Source organism: Anneissia japonica, unplaced genomic scaffold (genome assembly GCF_011630105.1).
Source record: "Anneissia japonica isolate Jap-2015-1 unplaced genomic scaffold, ASM1163010v1 scaffold9668_len1562885_cov226, whole genome shotgun sequence".
Taxonomy (NCBI): domain Eukaryota; kingdom Metazoa; phylum Echinodermata; class Crinoidea; order Comatulida; family Comatulidae; genus Anneissia; species Anneissia japonica.
Window position 1 is genome coordinate 853,982 of NW_022711326.1, and position 25,497 is coordinate 879,478.

At 30.9% G+C, this 25,497-nt stretch overlaps 1 protein-coding gene across 4 annotated transcripts in view; it reads right to left on the reverse strand.

Moving 5' to 3' along the window:
* Window positions 1–503: 503 nt before the first annotated feature.
* The window catches only part of LOC117107435 (striatin-3-like), a 40,600-nt gene continuing 15,606 nt past the window's right edge, over window positions 504–25,497 (reverse strand). Inside the window, exons 3-17 of one of the 4 annotated variants that reach the window (XM_033249128.1) lie at window positions 21,123–21,193; window positions 20,324–20,402; window positions 18,676–18,867; window positions 16,701–16,893; window positions 11,860–11,992; window positions 10,378–10,470; window positions 6,910–7,023; window positions 5,163–5,296; window positions 4,775–4,953; window positions 4,393–4,440; window positions 3,981–4,102; window positions 2,899–3,066; window positions 2,395–2,643; window positions 2,012–2,098; window positions 504–1,548 (exon numbers count right to left, since the gene is read on the reverse strand). In XM_033249128.1, the coding sequence (XP_033105019.1) occupies window positions 1,379–1,548; window positions 2,012–2,098; window positions 2,395–2,643; window positions 2,899–3,066; window positions 3,981–4,102; window positions 4,393–4,440; window positions 4,775–4,953; window positions 5,163–5,296; window positions 6,910–7,023; window positions 10,378–10,470; window positions 11,860–11,992; window positions 16,701–16,893; window positions 18,676–18,867; window positions 20,324–20,402; window positions 21,123–21,193 (2,032 nt within the window). In that variant the 3' untranslated portion in view covers window positions 504–1,378. Of the gene's footprint in view, window positions 1,549–2,011; window positions 2,099–2,394; window positions 2,644–2,898; window positions 3,067–3,980; window positions 4,103–4,392; window positions 4,441–4,774; window positions 4,954–5,162; window positions 5,297–6,909; window positions 7,024–10,377; window positions 10,471–11,844; window positions 11,993–16,700; window positions 16,894–18,675; window positions 18,868–20,323; window positions 20,403–21,122; window positions 21,194–25,497 lie in introns of all 4 variants that reach the window. The other 3 variants (XM_033249127.1, XM_033249130.1, XM_033249129.1) reach the window with 3 other exon arrangements.

Here is a 25,497-nt window from a genome sequence, read left to right on the forward strand (position 1 = left end):
ATCAAATCTTATGTGACCCATACAACGATTATCCCATATATGGGTATATGACATCATCATGCCCATATATGGGCAACTTACAGAAATTTGCATATAACATTTGATCGTGTGGATAAAACTTGGCACTATGTTGCATTTACTGTTATATATCTTGGGTTGCATGATCTTCCTGTAAATGTATCTGCTGCCACCTACAGTTGGAAAGACTGTCAATTACATTATATTTGTATGTTCTATATGGAATACTTGGGTATGCGCAACTGTTTATACTACATTCTATGTTTATTTCTTTCACGACTCATATATTTCAAAGCAAATCAACTCCACCAGCTACACATGTTCAATGAAAATAGGAATATGAATTAAGTTAATCTATTACTTACAAAAAAACAATAATCATCAAAAAGACTTGAATAACAATAAAATAAGAACAAATACAAATTTAATTATTACTATAACAAATTTAACAGTAGTAATAATAATCATCATATAAAATAATAAAAATAAGGACAATAACAATAACAGTTATAATAATAATAATAATAATAATAATAATAATAATAATAATAATAATAATAATAGTTTAAGGTAATTACAGTAAGATAATTGAAATATATTAGATAATTTTGATTTAGCCCCACAGTTGCATTGGAGCATTGAAGCAATTGAGTTTCAATTCAATAAAACAAAAGTTTAAAATGCAATTGGCAAAACTATACAGCTAGTTAGTTAAATAAATTATCCAGGCATACACAATATATATTTGCTACAATTACAAATGGAAAAACAGAAAGCATTGACACTTTCTTCATTTATCACTATTTCTTGTCAAACAATTACATCAGTCTTTATATAATAAACATTTAAATTTAGTTGGTGAAATCATACAAAAATTAAACCAAGAGAAACCTCTTCAGGTTTTGAAGCATCACATATTCAGATAAAAATTCACTACTCAATGTTTTGATGTACAATCTGCGCTCCAGGTTTTCAACCGTGAAGCGGGGTTCGGTCCTTAGGGTGCAATATCAATGTCTTAATGTACACATACCCTAATAACAGCTCCAAAGCATGGATGGCTTCTACAGTAGTTAGAATACATCTATGCGCATGTATTTATTAATATTAACGCACATACATGTTTTTACACACGCAAGTGTGACTATAACACAAAGAAACACAGAGGTGTAACCAGAATCTACATCACTGGAGGAATGGTCCATCACATATTCTTTCAGGGTATGACTTGTATTTGCAAATGGAATCTTCCTTCTGAGAGGACATCCACATTGGATATATCCACCATGGAAACACAATCTGCATACAGCCACCTGATAATATCCACATGGTTACTGGCTCCAAATTACAACAGTCTACATCATACAAATACTTTGGCCAAAGCATCGGCGCCCCCACTTGCAATGTAGGGTTTGCTAGGGTGAAAGGCTACGGAGTATATAGCTTCATCAAATTTCTTTCGATGTGAGGTTATCTCTTGGACACACGTTTTGCTTTCTAGGTTCCACAGTCTTATAGAGCAATCATGGCCTAGAATTTAACATGAAATAATAAGTATTTAAAAATAGCAAATACAACAATATTTACCCAATTGATGGAGTGGATTTGTCACTTGAAGTTAAGATGTTCTTAATTTAATTCCAATTTATTCCTTTAGGCACATGGCCAAGGATTACCAATAGCAACTTAATCACTGTCCTATTAGTTAGGTGGCAATCCCTTCACATGATAAATATAAACACATGATGCTTTACATAGACCAAGTCTCTCATATGAGGCTTAGGGAGTGAAGTTGTTCTGTTCTTGAGAAAAGTCCTGTTATTGTGACAGATATTGAACCATGGGATTGGAAAGCAATTCCAAGCCTCTTTAAAAAATTTGGATATAGAACATCGAGTATCCTTAATAAAAGCTTCCATATAGATCAAACTTGTTAAATATAGTATGCCACATTCAATTTATTTATATTATTTGAATAATATACACTACTTACTTCCCGACAGGAGATATAAGCCATTGGGATCAATGGCCAGACTGGTGACAGCATCCAGATGGGCAACCATACTGTGTTCCATTTTACCTGAAATATCAAAAAATAAAACACACTAATCAGTCAGCAGTATATGTTGATCACTTGTAGGGCAGAGTTTTTTTTTGGAGTGAAATACACCAAAGGTAACACATGAAATCTAATGGCTTACAGTGTCAATGTGTCTTCCTGGTAGTTAAGAGGACAATACAGCAGGAGGTTATTCCCTACTCTTTTTCAAAGTGTGTACTCATCCTATAACACATGATTGGACCTCATTATTGCACATCCCTACAGAACATCCCTAAAGGGAAATTATAGTAAAAAAAACTTTAATAATGCTGTACCTGTGTTGTTATCAAAGAATCGAATGTGGCGGTCTTCATGTGCAGTAATTGTAATAGGTAGCGTTGGGTGACTGATTGCACAGTTAATCTGCGTTGAACCATCACATTCTGATGTTAACTTGCTTTCCAGTGTGATAATGGGTGTTGCTGTCTCCAGGTCATAGATTACCGCATCGGAGGATTTGTAACCAACTATAACTTGACATGGGTCACAGCGAACAAAATCAACAGACGTCGGTACACCATAAGCTGATAAACAACAAGTGACAAGAATATTTAACATTAACAATAATACAAGCATCATTTTAATGACTTGTGATAATAATGCAAAGCATTCTGAGTTATTGAGTGTGGTGTATAAATTATACCAAAATGTTATTATTATTATAAGCACCAGTGTGTTTAATAATATTTAGTAAGCCAACAATATTTCTAGCCAACTCTAGTCATACAGATTTCTAATCTGAAACACATTTATTGCACTGGTTGTTGCATGAAACTTACCACTTTCTCCAATATACGTATTTAGAAGTGGGGACTTGAGCTGTGGATTCCATAACCTGACGGTACCATCTGCAGAGGCTGACACAAGGTGGTTTTTCGTGGCATCAAACGCGACATCCCACACTGCATTGGTGTGTGCAACCAATGGCTCTTTCAGTATACTACTATCTGTAACGGAAATCAAGATTATAGCAACAAGGTTGAAGAACAGGAAGAAGTTATACTTAAAGAATGTATTTTTATCATCCATAAATTATCTAAAGATGCATGAAAGTTCCTTTGAACTGTTTCACTTGTTAAGGATACACCATTCAAGTCTAAGCTAATAAACTATAAAATTGAATATCCAAAACAATAGCTTACATTTAAAGTTAATTTTTAATTAATTTAAACAAAAACTGTTTGGCTTCTGTATCCTTTTGAGTGCCTTAAAATCATTGTGCTTTTTGAAAAATCATTGTTCAAAATATTACTAGGCCAACAGTTAATTAACTTCATACATTTAGAAAATTCTCTACATATTCCATAACAGAATAACACAACATTGCATTGTTATACACCTTGAGATAGTCCTTGATACCTCATCTATGCTTTATCATATAATTAATTTACACGTAAATATTTTACTGTGCAAAAATGTTAGTTAATATAAGCATCATGTGACATCAATTGAATCAACTGATGAATCATACTTCAGATACTTAATTTGTGCATGATATTTAATAGCAAGGTCCATCCAGTAAAACTGAACATATGGACACTAATTGAATAAATATGGTGAATTTTAACACCTGTTAACAGTTGGGATGAATTCAAGTGGTCCGAATCTGAACTGCAACATGTTTGTGACAAAATGAAAAAACTGACTAGCATATAATATGTGCCTCTGTTTGAAAATATATACAACTCCAAAACTCTCAAGAAAACACAAGAAGATTGAACAACATGTGTGGGTGAAAATATATTTTCATAAGTTTATTGACATTACATCTCCATATAAGTAAAAGTTAATAGATAATTACACACAAAACACACTAAATTCGATACTAAAAAAAAATCATAAAAGGAAAGAAAATACATACCGTATGAATCATATGGATCCATGTTTATATCTGGCATCCCCCAACAACAAATGGTAGAGTCCATACTACCACTGAAGCACTTTGACCCATCGGAGCTGACTGCTAGACACAGCACTGCTGCCCTGAATTCACAAGTGTATAATAAACAATAAGTTACACACAATTCACAATAAAAATACATTACCCAAGTCTTAACTGAAAAAATGATCTAGAAATACTACTTTATTGTTAATTCAAAAGTGAATTTTATTAAATTGTTTAACATGTAAGCTTTAAATTTATTTTATAATTATCTTTTTTTTTTGTCAGCTTTGAGATTAAGATTGAATAAACAATAAAAACAACAATAAAGGTACACAATAAAAAATGAAAAAGCAATGAATACATGGAGATAAGATATTGAAATACTCACTTGTGACCTCTAAAAGTGTAGATTGGTTCAACATCCAAAGATGCAGTTCTGTTTTATTAACAAGTTGAAAAAAAAAAACTTGTTACTGTGTGTAAATGTAGTGTGAATACTGATTGATGTACACTGACTTAAGTAGCCTAGTTCTTCTAGCGATTGCATTGTAAATCATACATCAGCATCTTGTTTATATCAATTTACAATTGCAGGTATAAAGCATTACTTAGTGCTACTTGAAGGCTGCTTTAAATCTTCCCCAGTCGCCCTCTATTAATATAAATATTTTTTTTTTAAACTTTTTGCATGTTTCCTCTATTATTCATTTCAAAAACTACTTATTACATTTAACAGGAAATAATAATTAAAAATAAAAACATTGACTTGCTTTTTTGCTGGCACTGTCTTATCTAGATTCCATAACTTGAGAGAATGGTCCTCTGAGCCGGTGATAAGCACCGGTTCTATCGGGTGGAAGGCCAGGGTTCGTACTGCATCAAAATGATTCCTTAGGGTATACTTTGGGTTCCATGTTTTCCTGAATGTGTCTTTAGTTGCAGCACTCACCTATAAATTATAAATTAAGTACATTAATATTTATTATTAAATATATAGCATGAATTCTTGAATAAGCGCTGCTCTTGAATAACCACCACCATACAATAAGCGCCAACATTTAATCCAAACATATAATTGACTCATTTAAGTTATCAACCTCCACACATAAACCATTACTAATATAACTAACGCTTGACAGCACCTCCAAGTGTACTCACATCATAACTGGCGAGGGCGTCTGCTTCATTTGAAACTGTTAATTTGGCAAGGTCACCTAACCCTAGTGCTGTCTCTATAGCCTCATCTTCACCGATGCCTACCATTGGTCTACGAGCTGGAAATGCCCCTTGAGCTGTCAATCAAGGATAGAAATTATCATAAAATTTGCATATTACTGTACATTCAGAACACTTCTGCATCTACGTTTATCAAGTCAGTCAAACCATAAATCAGTTTAAGGTGCATTAAATGTAAGTATGTATGTAAAATACTATGATTTACTATCGACATAGTCTGCACCTAATGGCTTATAAACGTGAATAACGTCTTAAATCTTTCCCCAGACTGTAAATGTTGCATAGTATTTGCAACTGGCAAAAGTGCAAGGGATGCAGTAGATATAAAGACTGACTTTTATTGATAGAACGGTTCAAATTTAAATTCAACAATATTTTATCGCAAATCAATATTAACATGAAGATAATCAAAATAAAATAAATATAAACAATGAAGCTTTACAACTGTAGCTCCCTATTAAAATAAAATAGATAAATGATATTAATATGAAAAGAACAATATAATATGATAAAATGTATAGTTTAAGTTGAACAACGTAGAATATATGGTAATTAAGATCAATCAAAATAAACAAATTAAAGAAAATAATAATCATATAATTTAACAATACATAATTTATATAAAAAAAAGGTTTAAAAATTATACTACATTTATCAAATAATAATAGTATGTTTAATTGCATTCTGAAAATATCTATAAAAATGCAAAAAGCTTATTATGCTTTGTTAGTATTTCCTGTCTGCTTCTGTTGTCAGGTAAAACCCCTTAAATCAAGTTTACCTCAATATTGCCAATCAAACAACAACATTACTGTCGAATTAAAGACTTATAAAATAATTGGCAATTACAAATACTTCGGGAATTCAAGCCTCTTCCATAACAATTGCTGAGATTTGAAAGACATCGCATTCAATATCATCAAAACGTTATAATCAATGTTAATTTACGTCTTAACAAATTGCAAAAATTACAGTCAGTGAACAATCTAATGACCTGAACTCCCAGTAGAAAAACACTTATGATTAAGAATTGTGTTAGAGTAGGTCAGAGAGAAAATAATCTTTATCTATTATTGGGAAAAACTGCCAACAGAATGGTTTAAAAGAAAACACAATCATCAGATGATGTCTGAAATAATTAGGTTCTCGTATTCCTTCTCTTTTGTACATATTTTTTTTTTCCATTCTGTGATTTACTCTGTTGAATAGAATTTTCCGCTAAGCCCCGCCCCTTGGATATTGTTGGTAAGGTCCCATAAAACAGTGTTGACACATACGCTAACACATGTTTTAATAGTTTGCAAATTGAAAGAAGTTGAGGGTGACTATCAAACCATATTACATGAAAACTCCACTCATATACAGTTTTATGTGACATACACCTGTGACTTGGATATATGGATATCATATGACATCAACATGCCCATATATGGGTATATGACATCATCATGCCCATATATGCAAATCACAAATATTTTTTACAGAATATATTTTAGAGTGTAGGCAGACACTTTGTATTTTGAATGGCGCTAATGTCATTTCAGTATACTGAGGTAAACTTATTTTTGAGTTGAACATAATAATAAGTTTAGCCGGTTTCCTCTGGAGAAAACCTGGCCATCGTAGGATTTTTTTTATGTTCCCATTTAATATTTGAATTTTTTTTTACCTGCAGATTCTGGGATATCTACATCTTGAATTGGTTTTCCCCTGGGTGGTGGGGGAATATTCTCCTCCCGACCTAGATTCTCCAGCATAGCCTGTAATGCTGAGCGCTTTGGACCTACAGGAAAGAATACTATTTGCAAGTTAACAATTCACTATCCACAAGTCAACGACTGAATTTTTATCAATAATTTACTATTTATAAGTTAAAAGTTTACTATACATATATAAAGTCAATGGGTAAATATTGTACTACTTAAAAGTTTCCAACAATAAAATTCAGCTAGTATATTTTATCGACATTATTTCACAATGCAATTTTAAAAGTGTAATTTAGAAGCGCTTGAATAACAAAAGTACAATATTTTGAATAATTTTCACACTGATATTTGCTGAAGCAGAGCAGAGCGTATATATTTACAAATTGAATATCAATTGATTATTAAAAAAAACAAAAAACAACAACAACAATAATGACAATAATATTAATGATTACAATAATATAAAATAATAATGTACCAAAATACAACTCAAATGAAATATAGTAAATTATTTCTACAAGTGCTGGAAAATGGCCCAAATTTGTGAACATGAAATGGAAATTTAAAAATGTGACTAATTTACAAATAGAGAACTATATATTTTAAAACCTTATAAAAATAGTACCCAAATGATGATAAATGTACCCAAAGATAAAAACACAGGAGAAAAAATGCATGATAGGGTCCAGATGACTGATGGGTTGTTGTAAAATTCAAAATAGCAGTGATTGGCATACATTTTCATATCTCTATTACAATCACTATTGTAATAGTGATTGGCATACATTTTCATATCTCTATTACAATAGATTTTCTCAAAGAACTAAGACACCAATCATGTCTATTGCTGGTTATATACACACTGAGAGATAATTTGGATTTTAGATCCAAATTATGATAATTCTGGCTGGATTCTAACAAGATCTTGCTAGAATTCATTATGCTACACTGTGTATATGACCTACAACACACATCTGATAAAAACAAGTGCATGTATGTAGTTAAATTATTTTAAGTATCTTGAGTCTTTTTTTATTCAAATGCTGGAGGGACAGATTGTGTAATGATTCAAGAATGACAGTATTTCCATAGCATTCATTATTGTAAAGAAAGATTTTTTTTAACAAAGCAAGTATTACACTCAATCAATTATGTTTCTATTACTGTCGTTACTAGAACATACCCATTATTTTAATAATTTATACATAAATATATAACAGAGTATATAATGGAATGGATTTATGACGTCATGGTTTTGATAACCAGCCTAGCATTTGGGTTTAATTGCCATATTTGATTGATTAATAACCCTCCATAAACCCTGAAGAAGTTATTTTGCAAGGCACTGCAATTCTGGTGTTCAGAATGCAAGATACATGGCAGGTAGACATCTATACTATGAATCAACTACCTTTGTAAAAATGGTTATAAATTGTTAATAATTATGTTTACTATTATTATTTTGTTATGGTCATTATTATTAAGCAACATGAAAACTTTCTTATTGAAGAGACCCCCATAAATTTAGCATACGTAAATAACCTTCAATTTCCTTAGTTATTATCATTTAGCATTGAAACTAATGATTTAAAAAAAAAATCTTTATTAACATAATAAAAAATAGTGATCTATGGTTGTAGATATAAATCATGATTATGAGCATAAATATATTTTTATTTCTTTAAATTCAACACAACAGTTAGAAATACAAATAAATATAAAAACAATATATCCACTCATCTTCTAGTAGGCAGCAATTTATATATGTAATTCAAGAAGCACATAGTATCAATTTAGTTATTTCAAATTTGCATACATAATTATGCGAATAACTACCACAAAAAGTGCTATAAATTCCATCCCATGTGCAACACACAATCCAAGCTAGTAATATGGCAGGACAAAGCATAGTATAAAGAGTATCTCGCAACCAATAGCTATTTGGATTTTATTTCCCTTTGCTATACTACATAACATTTCCAAGACATGTTAAATTATATAATAGATATTATTACAATTATTTTTGTTATAATCATAATGAATAATATAAAAATAAAATAAACATGTTGTATTTCCTAGTATGTTCTCTGTAATAATGCGTCAGCCAGGTTGTATGCCAAGGTAAACTAAACAAGTGATAAACTCAAAAATGGGAAATTCCTGCCCCACTGCCACGGACATAAAACAGTAAAAAAAAAAAGGGAATCTGAAATTCTGCAAAGGTTTAACAGGATATCCAACCAAATTTAATATTTGGACATGCTAATGAGTTACATTTGCTAGGCCTTAGACCTACTTTTATAGTAAATGATGACCAATTTGAGTTTTTTATGTGCAATACCCTTTTTTTGCTAGTCTTATATTAAGTACAATGCCTCTTGAAAATAAGCCCAGACATGCATTATATGTATTAAAAAAAATAAAAAAAATTCCCAATATTAAAAAAATTAAGAAAACTAAACACTAGACCGCGAGGTTACCCGACAGTATCGCCTTTAAGTTGTTTATTGAAATGAGAGCATTTGACATGCGGTCTACACAGCAAAAAAAATCTTAAAAACCTTAAATATCCCACTGCTCATACAGAGGGCCTATAATCTGACTTTGTTATACGGGAAAAAATTAAAGAATCTGAGGGTGAAAAAAACATCAGCTTAATAAATTGATCCTATGAATATTAATAGGCAGATACATTCAAAACAAATACACCATGCAGCAGCAACTAATGAAAATAATACACAAATGCAAGATAGAAATCAAGGCTAGATAATACAAGACAAGAAAATGATAGAAAGAAATGAAAAAAATGAAAATGAAGAACAACTTCAACAAGTTAATGACTTTTAGTGAAATATTTGATGCGTCTGTTGCCGGATAATGAATAAATTTAGTAACAAGCAGGAACATTATAATTTTGTTTATATTAAACAGTAGGCAATCCTCCAACGACCAGTATAATATTTAATTAGTTCCAGATTATTTATAATTGGTCATTGTTGTTAATTATCCCATGTCCAATTGGATTGGATATCGTTTGGATTATTTTATGTACTTATAATTACCAAAAATGTTTATTCTTTCCATTTAATGATATATTTTATAACATTGTTTATAAGTATAATAATTTATAATTAGGTTAGTTTGCTATTTTTTTTATATCCATAACTTTTTAATGGCATATATTTATATATATATATGTCATACTTTCTTTATTATTTTCCAAATTCCAATGCATTTCTTTTATTTTATTTCCGACACTACAGGAACACCATTAGAATATGAAGTATGATACTTAAAAAATGATTCTGTTCAAAAACACATCCATCTAGCGGTACGTATCAAGTACATAGTGAACGAGCAGCAAGCGGTTGTTAAAATGCAATGAGATGATGACATGCAACTCATGCTGATGAACAGCGCCCTCAACTTACGAACGACAGGCTTCTTGCCTTTCCGTGCCTTTTTATAGTCTTCTTTGAGCTTACTGATCATGCCCTGGTCCACCCCCCAGTCCAATTTCTTGTCTGCAAGCAGAACAAAGATGGGTTAGGCTGGCGGCTACCAACATAGTTTTCCAGCGGGCCCATGAATTTTGGTTAGTAAACAGGCAAGGACACATTCCACGGCATGCAAAATGAATTTTTTTGGGTGGTGAGAATCAATACATAATGGTCTTGAAATTAAAATATTAATTAAACTAAAACCTTTGTATGTATACTGCAATATATAGAAGATAATTGTTTATTATGCATATTATTATTATTATTGTAGTTAAGTTGCCGAAAACAAAGTTCCTGATACAGTAGGTTTTAAATGTATTTAATTATTCTGACACCCTAGGGAGGCATAAAACTCAACTGCATCAATTGAAAAAAAAAAAAAAACAAGTGCTGGTTCCTAGAACAAAACACATAAGATTCCATTAATACCTATTAATAGTAATTCAGCCATGTTAAATAGTTGTTTGGCCAAACATTTTTCAACCTTAATAATTCAGTTAAAACTAACTTAGTGCATTCAAAGAGAAAAAAAAGTTGATTGAATATTGGGTTAGAGAAAAGTACTGATGCTTTTATGGGAAGTGAAAATTAGGAATGTTTTCTATATAAATGAGGCAGGTAATTACGTTGGCACCTTCTCAGTCTGGTTTGCATCAGAACAAGCTTGGAAACGCTGATTGTTAATCAACGTTTATAGATTGAACATGGTCAACCTTGTCTGAATATTTATAAGACTTGACAATCTTGTTTGAATACTAAAAGAGACTTGACAAGCTTGGCAAACTGTTGCTACTCATAGCAATGAAGTGAATCACAATAATACCTGACATTTACAGCTAAGTCAAAACTACTGTTTGCACATCCCAGAAATAACACTAACAATATTAAGAAACAAACTAGGGAACTTCAGTAAGCACATATTTCTAAATTCCTGATATAAAAATTAACTACTATCAGCTATAAACTACAAAATTTAGATACCTATTTAATATAAATATAAAATAAACATTATATTAAAATATTATTTATTTAGACATTAAATAGAAATAGCCAGGCACAAACGTAAAATGACCTTGCAAATTACAGTAAATATTCCCAGGATTTGTTAATTAATTGGCATTGTAAATAGATCAAAATTATAGAAAATGTATTTCACGATAAAGGCATATCATTTGGCCTAGATAATGCCAATGGAATTCATGTCAAGATGCTGGAGAATAAATATCAATCAGGCCAGGATTTACAATGAAGAACAGGGGGAGGGCAAGCAGAAAACTTAACAGCACAGAAATTACATCAATTGATCATTAGCAATTCATCACACGGTCAATACAACATTCTTTACTGAGGTCAAAGTTTTTAAGACCACCGTGTTTTCTTTTCGTTATTAAGCACTACCTAGCCAATCAGTACCGTCGCCACTGGTCCGAGCTTCTCCAGCACCTTCACCGCCTTCTGATACAAGGAAATCAAACTCGGCCAACGCTTCCTCCGTGTCTGGGTCCGTGACTACATCTTCTACCATACTTTCATTCCCCAAGATTGGCTGCAAGATACAAATCATTCAAAGGTTGTTGTAAAGTAAACCCAATTTATATGTATGGTCTGATGGTAAAATCTGGTAAAACATTACAATTTAAACTGTCAATTTAAGGGTGTACACAAGGGTGTATACAGAAAATAGACTTTTTTCAGGCATTTGGGAAAGGGAACTTTTAAATGGGGAAAATAATACTTGTGCATATTTAAGGAGGCATTAATTGTAAATGATATTATGTGGTGGTAATTTATTTGAAGTGGGATGTATATTAAGCTACATTAGCTCATCATGAACAGCATCTGTAATAAACTTTAATTGATAAACAATTGACCCTCTGACGTCTTGGGTCAAATAAAATTATCTGTGTCAGTATAAGTTACTATAATGAATTAATCTTTAAACCAATTTCCTTATAGTTTTATACTCAGGGAAGAGCTATCATACTTTAATATTTATACTACCTTCATTAGTATATAATACATAGCAGTAGAGAGTAAACAGAACATAAAACAGTTCAATATATTTAATAGTATAACAAATATTGTATCTACTTATCTATCTTATCACCTTTAATACTGCGCTATTTCCAGATCCATAGTGCCAGTAGTACTAAGTATAACACATGCTTTGATTAATATCATACAAAAGTCATTTTAATTTGAAGTCTGACATCCAAGACTATTATGAAGTGTTATTATAAATAGGCTTTCTCACATTATCCTGTCATAAAGTCCATCTAATATTAAGGAGAATGAAAACATCCTGATCTAAACATTCTGTGATTGGCCACAGTGGGTAGTCACATTTATATACAGATCACAATGTTGTATGCGTAGATGAATTCATGTTTCCCCAATCACATCATACAAAATGTGTCAATACAGAATTATGTAACACCAAGACTTAATATGTGTTTATTTCAATCAGTTGTAATTTTCCTTATATTTTGTTACTTTACATGGCTTTGCATGGCTTTGACAAAAAACACTCTAGTTTGAATCAAGGGTATCTGTGTAAAAATAAAGTATATTATTATTATTATTATCGAAAGCTATGCAGCTTAACATCCATTCTATAGCTCTACTACATCTTTTCATTACCCTTGATTCAATACATATATAATTAAAAATCATATAGTCAAATTTTGTTCTATTTTTTGTTTGTATTTTGCAAAACCTTATTTTCAATAACAGCAATAAAAATAATAAAATTTTTCATCCTAGATCAAAAGAAAGAGGCAATACTGAATATGAAGTTGTTGACGTGTACCAGGCCCACAAAGTAAGGCAGTAGTACACTATCAGGGGTATTTATCATGAACAGAGCTGTCACTTGGGAAAAACATCCTATTTTCAAACAGGTTTTTTCTTGTAATTAAAGGAAGAATGTCTTATGTTGAATGCTTATTTTTGGAGTCTATCTTTGCTTGCATGTTTACCCCTCAACAGGGTGCTAGTGACTGCAGGAAACACTGTAAATTTCAGCAAAGTAAACAACATGTGTCCTTCCTCAAAACAAAACATAAATAAATTTATGATCCAAGTATATAAAAAATATACCAACTCAATGCATTTTATTGGGTAAATTGTTAATGAAATATCAAAATATGATGTAATTACATATAATACAATTAGTTTTCTTGAAATTTATTATAATGTTAAAATAGAACAGTAAATTTAGTTGTTAGGTAGAAATATCTATTTATTATTATTATTATTATCAAACTACAGTACACACTATAATATTATTATAGTCTATAATATATAAACAAAATTTATTAAGTATAAACTTAAACAAAAAGTATCAACATTAACAGAAAATAGCTAGATAATTAAGCTAAAAATAAATAAAACAGAAACTTAGAACAAATAATATTTTTGTTTCCTAACATGTGAATAATTGATAATACACAGGCCTTTTGTAGTTTTTTTTATAGCAAAGTTTCAAAATCAGAAGCCATATAAGCTATATATCTTGAAAACAGGGGTGTTTATGAGCCAGCTCTTATCAAAAGACTGAAAATTGAATTAGTGGTTCTGTGCCTTAGTTCCTGTTACAGGGGTGAAACTTGTGCCTATCAGGGGTGCACAGCAGGGCCGTGATCAGTTCTCATTAGTCTATAGACAGAGCAGATTAAGTACGTGTGCTTTTCTAAGTTGGTTCTTTCACCCTCTCAAAATAGATCAGGCTGAAGTGAAACACAAACTATCTAAAGCTCTGCCCACACTATCAAATTCTCACTGACAAAAAACTGTTGTATGCCCATATATAGTCATGATATATTTATATATGGTCATCATGTGCCCATATATAGTCATGATATATTTATATATGGTCATCATATGCCCATATATAGTCATGATATATTTATATATGGTCATCATGTGCCCATATATAGTCATGATATATTTATATATGGTCATCATGTGCCCATATATAGTCATGATGTGCCCATATATAGTCATGATATGCCCATATATAGTCATGATATGCCCATATATGGTCATGATGTGCCTATAATTATTCTATGGTCATGATATGGCTATATATGGTCATGATGTGCCTATAATTATTCTATAGTCATATGGCTATATATGGTCATGATGTGCCTATATATGGTCATGATGTGCCTATATGGTCATGTATTGTCAATTTGTATCTTAAAGGTAGATGCATTGAAATTATCTAATGTTTATGTCTGGACAGATCTTTAAATTATTCTACCAAATATTAAATAAATTGCAATACACACCAAAAAAAAAATAAATAAATAAAAGTTGTGAGAAACATGAAACCTGGAAATCTGGGGTCAGCAACTCTTTTTTTAGGGTTGATCATTAACAATCACTCAAACCAACCACTTTTGTTAGTAAAACAGTAAAAAGTTTGTTAGTAAAACAGTTAAAAAAAAAACTTTAAAAATATATTAATAATTGCTAAAAAGTTTTTTTTCAAACATGACTTCCTTTAGTTAAAAAATGTTACAGGAATTATTAATTTTAAAACAAAAGATTAATTTCTCAAACAAAATAAGTTACCCTAAATAAAGATTAGTTAATCACAATCACTATACTAATTTCATTTAGAATTCTTTAAATATAGTATAAATTGAGAAAATATGTAACAAGAAACAAAGTATAACACTGCAAAACAACAAATTCGTAGTTTTATATTAGCTCCTATTTAACAAATTTTGTATAAAAAATAAATCCAAATTCTGAATTATCCAAATCGCAACTTAATAAATGAATTACTAAAAAGTATATACATTACTGCACATACGTTTTTTTTTTAATTATTGTTAATTAATTAATTAATTACTGACGATAATTAGAGAGCGCTTAAAGCACTTATGGGACTGAAAGGGTTAAATATAGTATAAATTGAGAAAATATGTAACAAGAAACAAAGTATAACACTGCAAAACAACAAATTCGTAGTTTTATATTAGCTCCTATTTAACAAATTTTGTATAAAAAATAAATCCAAATTCTGAATTATCCAAATCGCAACTTAATAAATGAATTACTAAAAGTATATACCAACAGTTTAAGGAACAGAAGTTTCTGTTCTATATTATTGTCATTATTATTTAAAAAAATTGTTATTTTAACTTACCCTGTATTTTGGCTCAAGAAACATTTCACAACAGAGCTAATCATATCATTAACCAATATAAATACCAATGAACTCCGTCTGGAGGTACAGCTCCACAAAAATCAAGTAGCAACAAGGAACTTAAAACAAGATTGAATTTAGGTACTGATGAATTCCAATTATAAAACCAATTCACGTCATGTCCGTAGGCTACTGATAAGACAAAGATTAGCCCTTGTCAGGGCCATTTTGTTTCGTTTGAAGTCCCTGCAACATGTTTGGCTGCCTCTTAGTTTAATTTTTATCGTTAACATAATCAACTTTCTAAATTTTTTTGGAAAAAGGAAGTAAAATAATGACCTAATAAACTGACATTCCCTTAATATTTTCAACTAAGAATATGTTATCCTTTACTTATATTTTATATAGTTTTTAATTGTTTTTTTTTTATTTGCCAAATAAGGTACAACATAAAATACCATTTAGCATAGAAGTTCTTTGCTTGATTAAGATTTATTTACTGACAGCAGTTAGAACTATGCATATTCATTTTGCACTAACACTTAAAATCTATCAGAACCTTGTGTTCCTGTCTTAAAAAAGATGATGCTGATTGGTCGGTTTACAAGCAGATAGCACTTAATATTTCCCGACAAGTTCTCAATTGGGCACAAGGGGCCCACCAGCTAAAACATCACTTTACAATTATGGTGCACTATTACTAAGTTAGACTGGACTGAAAAGAAATGAATATTTTACTGATGCTGCGGATAATATTCCAATGGGTAATTGGGTGCTAATTCATGACACTGACATCTGAGACATGCATGTTCACATTTGACACATCGGTTCAGTAAAACTAACCTGGTCAGTTTTACTGAGAACAATCCACTCAGTCAAACTAACTTCTCATCTCAGTAAGTTTTTACTGAGAGGTAAGTTTCCCATTGGACTAATTATATTAAGATTAACCAGCGTCTCAGTTAGTCCTTTGCTACAAGGGCTTATAATTCAGCCAAGCAGGTAGTGGTTATCCACTGACTGATCCATGCTACTTTCATGTTTAACTTGTCATTTCAATTAGTTTCCGAAAGCCTGAATAAAATACAACAATTACCTTATTCCTTTTTATAATGGTTCCCATTGTCTTTCCCATTTCTCTTTCATCTGCCTCGTCATCGGCAGTGCCTCCATCTTCCATGTCCCCATTCTCTGCTTCCTCAACGTTCTCACTACCCAGGAATTCAAATGATGAAAGAACATTATCTAAAACACCCTCAGGTAACTGGCCAGGTATTCTTTTATCTTGCCTACAATAAGAGATAAAGAATACTAAAATTATGTTGCTTTTACATCTAATAATCCTACACACCTTTAAATCAGTACCAATTACCATTTAATATTACTTATTCACAAAATTTTACAAGAGGGCCATAATCAGAGAAAGGACTGGTCTTCTTTTGGGTTTCCTTCTTTGAGGCACAGGGTTATCCCTAATCATATTTCATTCATAAAAACAATAATAAAGGTAGTGGGTATTAGTAGTAATGATCATGATGGTAGTAACAACAATAACATTGGTTGCTATGGTAATAGTATTAGAAATAATAATTCTATAATAATTAATGACTTTTTAAATGATTTATTAAAGAAAGGTAAAACATAATAGATGTTTTTAATATCAGGTCATTTCTGTTTATAAAACATATTTCTATAAAACAAATGGGAGGGTAGTGGTGAACTTCCACAAAGCTCATCTCCCACAAACCTAACTCCTGTATAATAATAAGTAGGTACTAATTTACTAATAAATTCAAAAAGAAAGGAACAGGAAAATTGAAAATGAATAATTACTTCAATTTCACTGCCTATCTAAATCTACAGGCTTAGTCAAGCACATTGTCAAATCTAATTTTATTTTGTCAAATTTGAGAATTTAAAAAAAATCACTTTCTGTTTACTACAGTAGAAGTGACAATTCAAAGGTAAAAATAACAAAACTAGACAATTTATACTCAAGAGATAAGATGCCAAATGAGTTTTGTCTTAAATTAATTCTTGATACTAAAGAATGCATTTCCTTTAAGATCTGACAGGATTTCATTGAAATGTGTTCTACATCAGCAAATTCAATAGCAATGACAATTTTTCCCAACAAAATGTGTTCCGAATCACAATCAATATTTTTTTTTACTTTAGTCAGGCGCTCAGAGTGCCGGACAGTCACTATCTGGTTGAGGAAATGTTATTCCTAAGATGTCTATTTTGACCGAATTTCGAACAATAAAATCCACAATTGAATTGCTTACTTTGCGTATATTTATTAATATTAATTTATATTTATTAATGTCAAGTAACTGAAGTTTGCAACATACTATAAATCTAACTATAAAATGTTAAATTGCTTACTTTGTATTTAACAAGTCAGCTTTCAACTAAAAATTGGAAGGTGACCATATTTTCCTTGTTACTTAATTGATAATTTTAAAAATAGCATTAATATTATCTTAGTAAACATAAAAAAACAATACAAATGTTTTTCATAGACCTACAACTTATTAATACTTTACATAACTTATGTGATTCTTTGAAATTAGCAATTCAAATTTCAATTCAATTCTGCTTAGATTACCACCAATGTTTAGCAGACTTGCCTCGCATTTGGCAAAGCTTTTGCTCAAAGCACGGACGAATCTCTCAGCCGACCATCAACTGACGCAGTGCATGCCTGTTTTTTTTTCTCAGATCTCTTAAGATTTAATCAAGTAAGATTCTTTATATTTGTGAATAGTAATACAAGAAGAAGATTTAAATTACCTATCTTTTCCATTTCAGCATTTAATTTTAATCTTTGTTGATAGGTTGGATAACTGACAATTAAATGCATACAGGTCTCTGCAATATGCGCTCTATAAGTCAACCATTATTATACAAAGATGTTTCAGACTGATAGTACAAAATTGAGGAAGAAATATAAATCATTGGTTTTTTTTTTACTTTGTTTACGTTAATTTTCTTATATGGATATTTCATATAGTTCATCATAGATTCAAAAAAATAAATTATACTAAAATTTTATCTTTAAACCGTACCTTTTAATTGCGTTTGGGTCTGATCTGTTTGGTTTTGCAGGGCTTTCTCCGTTCACCAGTGGTTCCATGGGTGAAACATCGCCCTCTAGGTTATTTGAGTTCTGCTCTCCTGACTGGAGGCCAAGTAACGAACGCACTCGGTTTGATCGGACATCTAGAATTGTGTCGGTGTAGCCAATCTCTTGTAAATATCTGAAATTATTGTTATATACATAGTAGGAGTGACAGTATGCCTCAATGGTTATTATACCTGGCAATTAACGAACAAATACTGTAACCTACTCATTCGCAATAACGTCCGTGTCTGCACGCTTTATCCAATTTTGAGGTCAAATGCAATAATGAAACACATAAACAATACTGTTAATATTTTATTTGCATGACTTGTAATAAGCAGGATAATCAATTTAAAAACTTGCAAATATGTACATACTAGAATTGGCTATTATTTGTGTCTTTGGGAGATCTTGACATTTAAATGATCAAATCAATGTTTCAGAATTCTTTATTATATTTTATTTTGATGTGTGTCTACATCAGGAAAATATCATAGGATTGATGTTTTGTTCTACCTGACGTGTTATACTAAATACGTCTACAACTACCTAGGAAAAAGCTTGATAGCCTAGTGGTTACAACACCAGGTTAGATTTTTGGAAGTTGTGGGTTCTATTCCTACCCGAATCACTTGCACATTTTTTCACAAGTATGGGAATGTACTGAGTATTCAGTATGATGATATGTCAGGTAGGGCAAAACATCATTCCCTTTTTTATATTTTAATCACAAATTATATCTTATTTATAATATTTGTTTAATCTTTTAATTCTTTACTATATAGTTTAGCCATGCTATGCAAGTGTTATTCTCATGTATTAATAATTGTTTTTCCACAGTGAGCGTCACATCAGATGTGCTTCTCTAATTGTATGACCAATCATTATGATATGGGCAGATGGATGAAGTGAAGATTATCTCAAACAAAAACAACCTGCTATCATTACACTGATGAATTGCTTCAGTGAAGTCACATGACTCCAAGAAAGTGGGTGATCACTTGAAAGGTCAAAATAGGTGTGAAATCATGTCATGAGCGAAATATATTTAAATTATCTTTTAGATCCATCAGCAAATGTTCAGCCTTCTTCTCCATGACATATTCTTAATATTGCTGCTATTATGACATCATCAATGGCAGTGCTATAGGCGACAAGAGGGAATTCCCTAACCCAGCTTTCTTTTATCAGAAAAAAAAATTACAAGTATTGACAATCAATATTTTATTGATGTTACAAATAGCAATAAAAATGATGCTGTATTTGGTCTGTTGTAATGTATAGAATAAAATGTTTGATAAATGATGCAAATATAATTTACAAAGATTCCTATGCTACAAGTCTGTATGAATGATTATTATAGTCAATCAATGTTTGCCTCTAAATAGCTACTGGAATAGGTACCTAGATCAGGCTATGACCATTTATGCTTCACATAAAATTATCTGTTGTCTTCAATATTTTCCATTTCTCTACCTTGTCTCCTACATGCTCATCCCACCCCCTCCCCCACCTCTACCATTTATGAATTCCTGCAATGATACTGGGCAGCACGATGCCAGTGATAATAGTGTAACAATATGAATACTTACTGCCTAAGTAACTGCCTTCCTTGCTTAAAATTAACTTGTGCATTTGGAGACATAATAGAATCTTCTTCACTCATATCATCTAAAAATTGTGGAAAAGAAAAACTAAGAATTGAACTGAAGATTTTGATTGTGGTGATGACACTGATGGTTGCAACAGTGATGGCAAAAATGGTAGTGATGAAGAGGGTGTTTAAAAAAGATTATGATTGATGTGTGATTATGGCAAAGATGCTGATAACATAGATGGTGATGACTAAGATGGCAATTATGAAGGTGGTAATGATGAAGATATAAATGGTGATAAAGATCATGTTGATAATGAAGATAATAATGTTGGTGATGGTGTACAAATTTAGATAGATGTGCAACTCAATATTAGGTAACATTAACTGTATTTAGTACTTTAAACATAATAATATCTATATTATTATTAGCTGTAATACAAAGCTGGTCGTACTTAATGTCCTTAAGCATGATACTTTACCTATACAGACTTGTCTCTCTTCACCTACAAGTATTTATGGGTAACTGGTAGGATGTGAATGATTTACAAGTCTGTGCTAAATTAAGAATGCCTTTAAGATTACATCCCAAGAGAACAACACTTGTGCAAGATTGATTTCTCTATCCAATAACTAGGATACAGGGCCGAAGCATTTAATCATGAAGTTGGCCCATAAGAACAGTATCATTCAGCACATACTTTACACATCATACTTTATAGAATAAAATTAGTTATGATTTTTTTTATATCAATAAAACTGAAGAAGTAAAAAACAAATGTACAATTGTAACTTACCCCCTTCAAATGTTGGTGGTTTTAATTCCCCTGATGGGTCTGTTCCAAACTTTAATTTATGAAACTTGGCCCTATGAAGAGAAAACATATAATTTGTTAATTGAAATTATGCCTATGTTTAATATACATTACTTAAGAAAATGTGCTTACCTGTAGACATAAAATACAAATTATTTGATATTAAATTAAAACAAAAGTCACCTTATAACTTGACATGCCATAATGAGTAAATCAAAAATATAATTTAGGTAGAAAGACATTTATACACAATTTTTATTATAAATATAACAAACATAGCTAAACAAAAATATTTTATAAAAATAAATCCAAGAAGCAAATACCGTACAGGGAGCACTGTACAAGTGACTGATGTTTGCAACATTTAAAGATGTACTGTCCCTTACAAAAACAAAAAAAAATCATAAAAATCATTTTTGAAATTTACTTGCTCATTTTGAAGTAACATAAAAATTATTTTGTAATTTGTATGTTACTGCAAAATAAGCAAGTTAATTTAAAATTTATTTTTTATGATTTGGTCATTTTTTAAGGGACAGTACATCTTTAATATTATATTATTTCATGATTGTTTCACTTTTTGTAAAATGAAATAATAACAAGTTAATAATTATAACAATACTTATTATTATTTATTGTTGGACTTATATTATATTCTTCCTTTAATGCCTTCATTCATACTAACAAACATATTATTAAATAAAAAATAACATAGAAAAAGGCAAAAATGATGAGAAGTGATTCCTAAAAGTGAGATAAAATATTATTTATTATTATTAATATTATTGATAAATTAATTTAAAATTTACAATTTAAAACTTTTCATAATATCAATTTATATAATAATTAATATTGTCAATTTAATTACGGGATACAGTACCTTGCTCTAGATTTGTATAATTTATTAATGAAATTCAAACATACTGTAGTATCTATTAACTCATGGTCAAATTCACAAATTCAAAGGAAAAGAGATTTATACTAGATGACGCATTCCTTCTTTTATTTCATACTATGTCATAACATTAAAATGTTTCATACTATGTCATAACATTAAAATGGTTTTTTTTTTAAACAGACTTGTCATTTGCCTCATCATGGTGTGATGTTGAACAGTGAACTAATGGCTAGGATGCTTTTCTTATAATACCAATGTCCTAGGTTCAATCAATAAAAACTGATATATGCCCATATATGGTCAAGATGTGAATATATACATGGTAATACTGTGATGTAATCATGACCATATTAAGGCATGTCGCATGTTTTTGTCAAGAAATACTGAATTCACAAGTCTAATTACAGATACTGGGTATTACAAATATTCAATACCAAATAATAAGTCTCTCTATCGTTATTATCAACAAATTTAGTTAAAATAATAAAACAAATATTTTCAAAGCATATGTTGCATACAGAAGGGAGACGGAACAGCTTTCTGGTCATTGCATTTCTAGACATCAGTCAATTCACAAACAAATCTGACGGTTTATTGCTACTAGACAATTTAGTTAAAATAGTAAAACAAATATTTTCAAAGCATGTTACATACAGTAATGAATGGAGACTGATCAGCTTTCTGGTCATTGGATTTCTAGACATTTGTTAACTCCACAAACAAATCTGACAGTTTACTGCTACTAGACACAAGGTAATTTTTCTGTTTAACAGTACAAGGTCAGGAATTCCCTTTGCAATTGAAGAAAAAAATAATTTAAATAAAAGAAATTAAAATAAATCTACTACTATGTGTAGGATATAAATGTTGAATTTGTTGTCCCTAGCTTTTATTTATTAATACAAATTTAATGGCTACTATGAATAAATTACGTTATAATCTCAATTCTTTCACACAATAGGATATTTCCATTGTCTACCTTGATGATTCATTCTTTCAGTGTATGATTGATACATGTTCAGGGCACATACCCAATGACAATCAATACGTAGCAAATAGGAATGACCTTTGTGACATTTATTATTATTATTACAATGATGAGTAGCAGTAGAGAGCATTTGATGGCCTACCAGTACTGAAGTGTGCACAGTGCTGTCTATCAGAGCATGACACTACTATCAGTGTTTGTTCTTTTCTACTACGGCTGTCTTCCTCCTAGGTATACAGTCAATTCCAGAAAAATGGCGAGGGACATGCAGAAAAGCCATATTCTTAGATTGATATGACCACATTGATCCAAAATTTGCTTACAACTGCAGTGAAAACAACCTTTGCTAAAAATGTACAAAACACACATTGTTTGCAGCCTCAAAATTAGTCTAGAAAAAAGGTATTGGCAATGTTATCAGACACTATTGAAATTCACATCGGCATTCAGCAATTGCCGCCAATATTGCCAAGCCAGAATTACCACAGAATGGCAATTTTTTGCCGACCTAGGCTTAGATTTCTTTGCTTCAAAAACTGCTGGGAAACTCAAAACCTTGCTGAAACAGGCTATAGCAGAAACTAAATTTCATGTACGTCGTCAAACCAAGGAAAGTGGTCGTTCGTAAAACATATTTGTTTGTAAAATAATTATTTTTAATAGGCATTACCTAGGCATATGTGTGTATAATCGTCGTCTTTCTAGTCTAGCTAAGCCTAGTCGTTTCGTAGGCAAGGACGCTAGCCAGCCAAGGCCTAAAACATTAAAGCACCTAAGTTTTTGTTGTCATGCTAGCTCGATGCTTGGACTTTTTTCCACAATAGAGAAAACTCCCTCACAGTCACTATAGCTATGAAATATTACCATAGTTCCGTGGGTATAGTCCCACCTCTGGTATACCCGGGGGAACTACAGACTAATATCTCCTTCATCACACTGGCAAGTAGTGGATACTTCTTACAATGTAATTTTTTTTTTTTAATTCTAAAAATAGGGACGTCCCGATTTTTTGGTGTTTTTACATCGGAAATCGGGACGGTTAGCAGGTGTGTATTAAAAACAACCAAATTAAACATACTGTAGGCCAAATTCTATCATCCGTTTAAACATGAACACAGCATGCACATGGACATGCATGTGCAGTTTTGAAGCACAGAGATAGCCTGAGATACGACCGTAGCTTTTATAAAGTGATATTTCCCATGCTACTGATAACGCTAAAATAGCATTTCTTCAGCAATTTTCTTATGTAAAATATATGTATTATACTACACTGTTAAAATAATAGAAGTACAACCATTCTTTCACCAATATTGAGATAATAATAATCTTTATTTATTCACGAGACTCTTTCACCCACTGGGTGTTCTTACAAAAGGCTGTGATTGTATAATAACAACACCATAAACTATCAAGTACAAAAAAAAAAATGTCTGAACAAACTTAAAACAAACTTGATTTAAATCAAAATTATGACAAAGCTACAACAAAATCACGATCTGTAGCTGTAAAGTTGAGCGTTTGGAAAAATTGTAGTTTATACTGTAGGCCTAGGTGGTACAAAATTGCCAAGACTGCCGACCTTGGAGGTCAGCAACTTTTTGGTGACCTAATTTTTCCCAATTTCATGGGTTGTGCCAATGCTATAAGATTTGCACTGATTAACAACTGGTAATTTTTTTTAGTGTTGCTAGTTTTAGCAAGAACTCATGAAATGACCACCATTAGTACAGACCTAAAGCAGCTTATGATCACGTGCTCAAGCCAGCCTAGTCGTTATGAAGTTTGAGTTCAGCAAGACACATTGTTGATAAAATTATGTTTAATAATGAAATATCTTTTTACCGTTGATAAAGAAGAGTTGTAGAGATTTAATAATTTGTAGAGACGTTATAATCAATTGTGATGAGTCAGCATTATCAGGGAGATGCTATTACTACTATACAGCCATTGTACTTGCCATTTGTTTCTATACCTACAGGTACCTCTGTTCCCATGTACTAAGCATAAAAGTGTCTGATATGTTATTATTAAAATAATTGAAATACAATCTTTTTAAAAATTCTTTGGTGGAATGGAACTTATTGTTAATATGAAAAAGAAATTTATTACTCTTTAACATTAATAATTTTTTGATGGAACTGAATGATTATTATAACGACGTTTAAGGGATTAGGGAATTTGCTCGATTGCTCTCTCTGTGGTTTATTTTATCTGTTCTTTTTATTAGGCCTTTTTAATCTTTTTGTAATTATATTATGTTTTCTTATACCGTACTGCATTTTAATGTTTATAATATTTTTTTTTTTTTATTATGTATATAGAATTGTTTTTTTTTTTTTTTTTTTTAAATTATGTATATAGAATTGCGACATTGTATTTTTGTTGTCATGAGGAGAGCCCCTCGACAGTAGATCTTCTACATTTGGGCAATCCTGCCACATGGCAACAATTCTATTTTTGAAATTTTA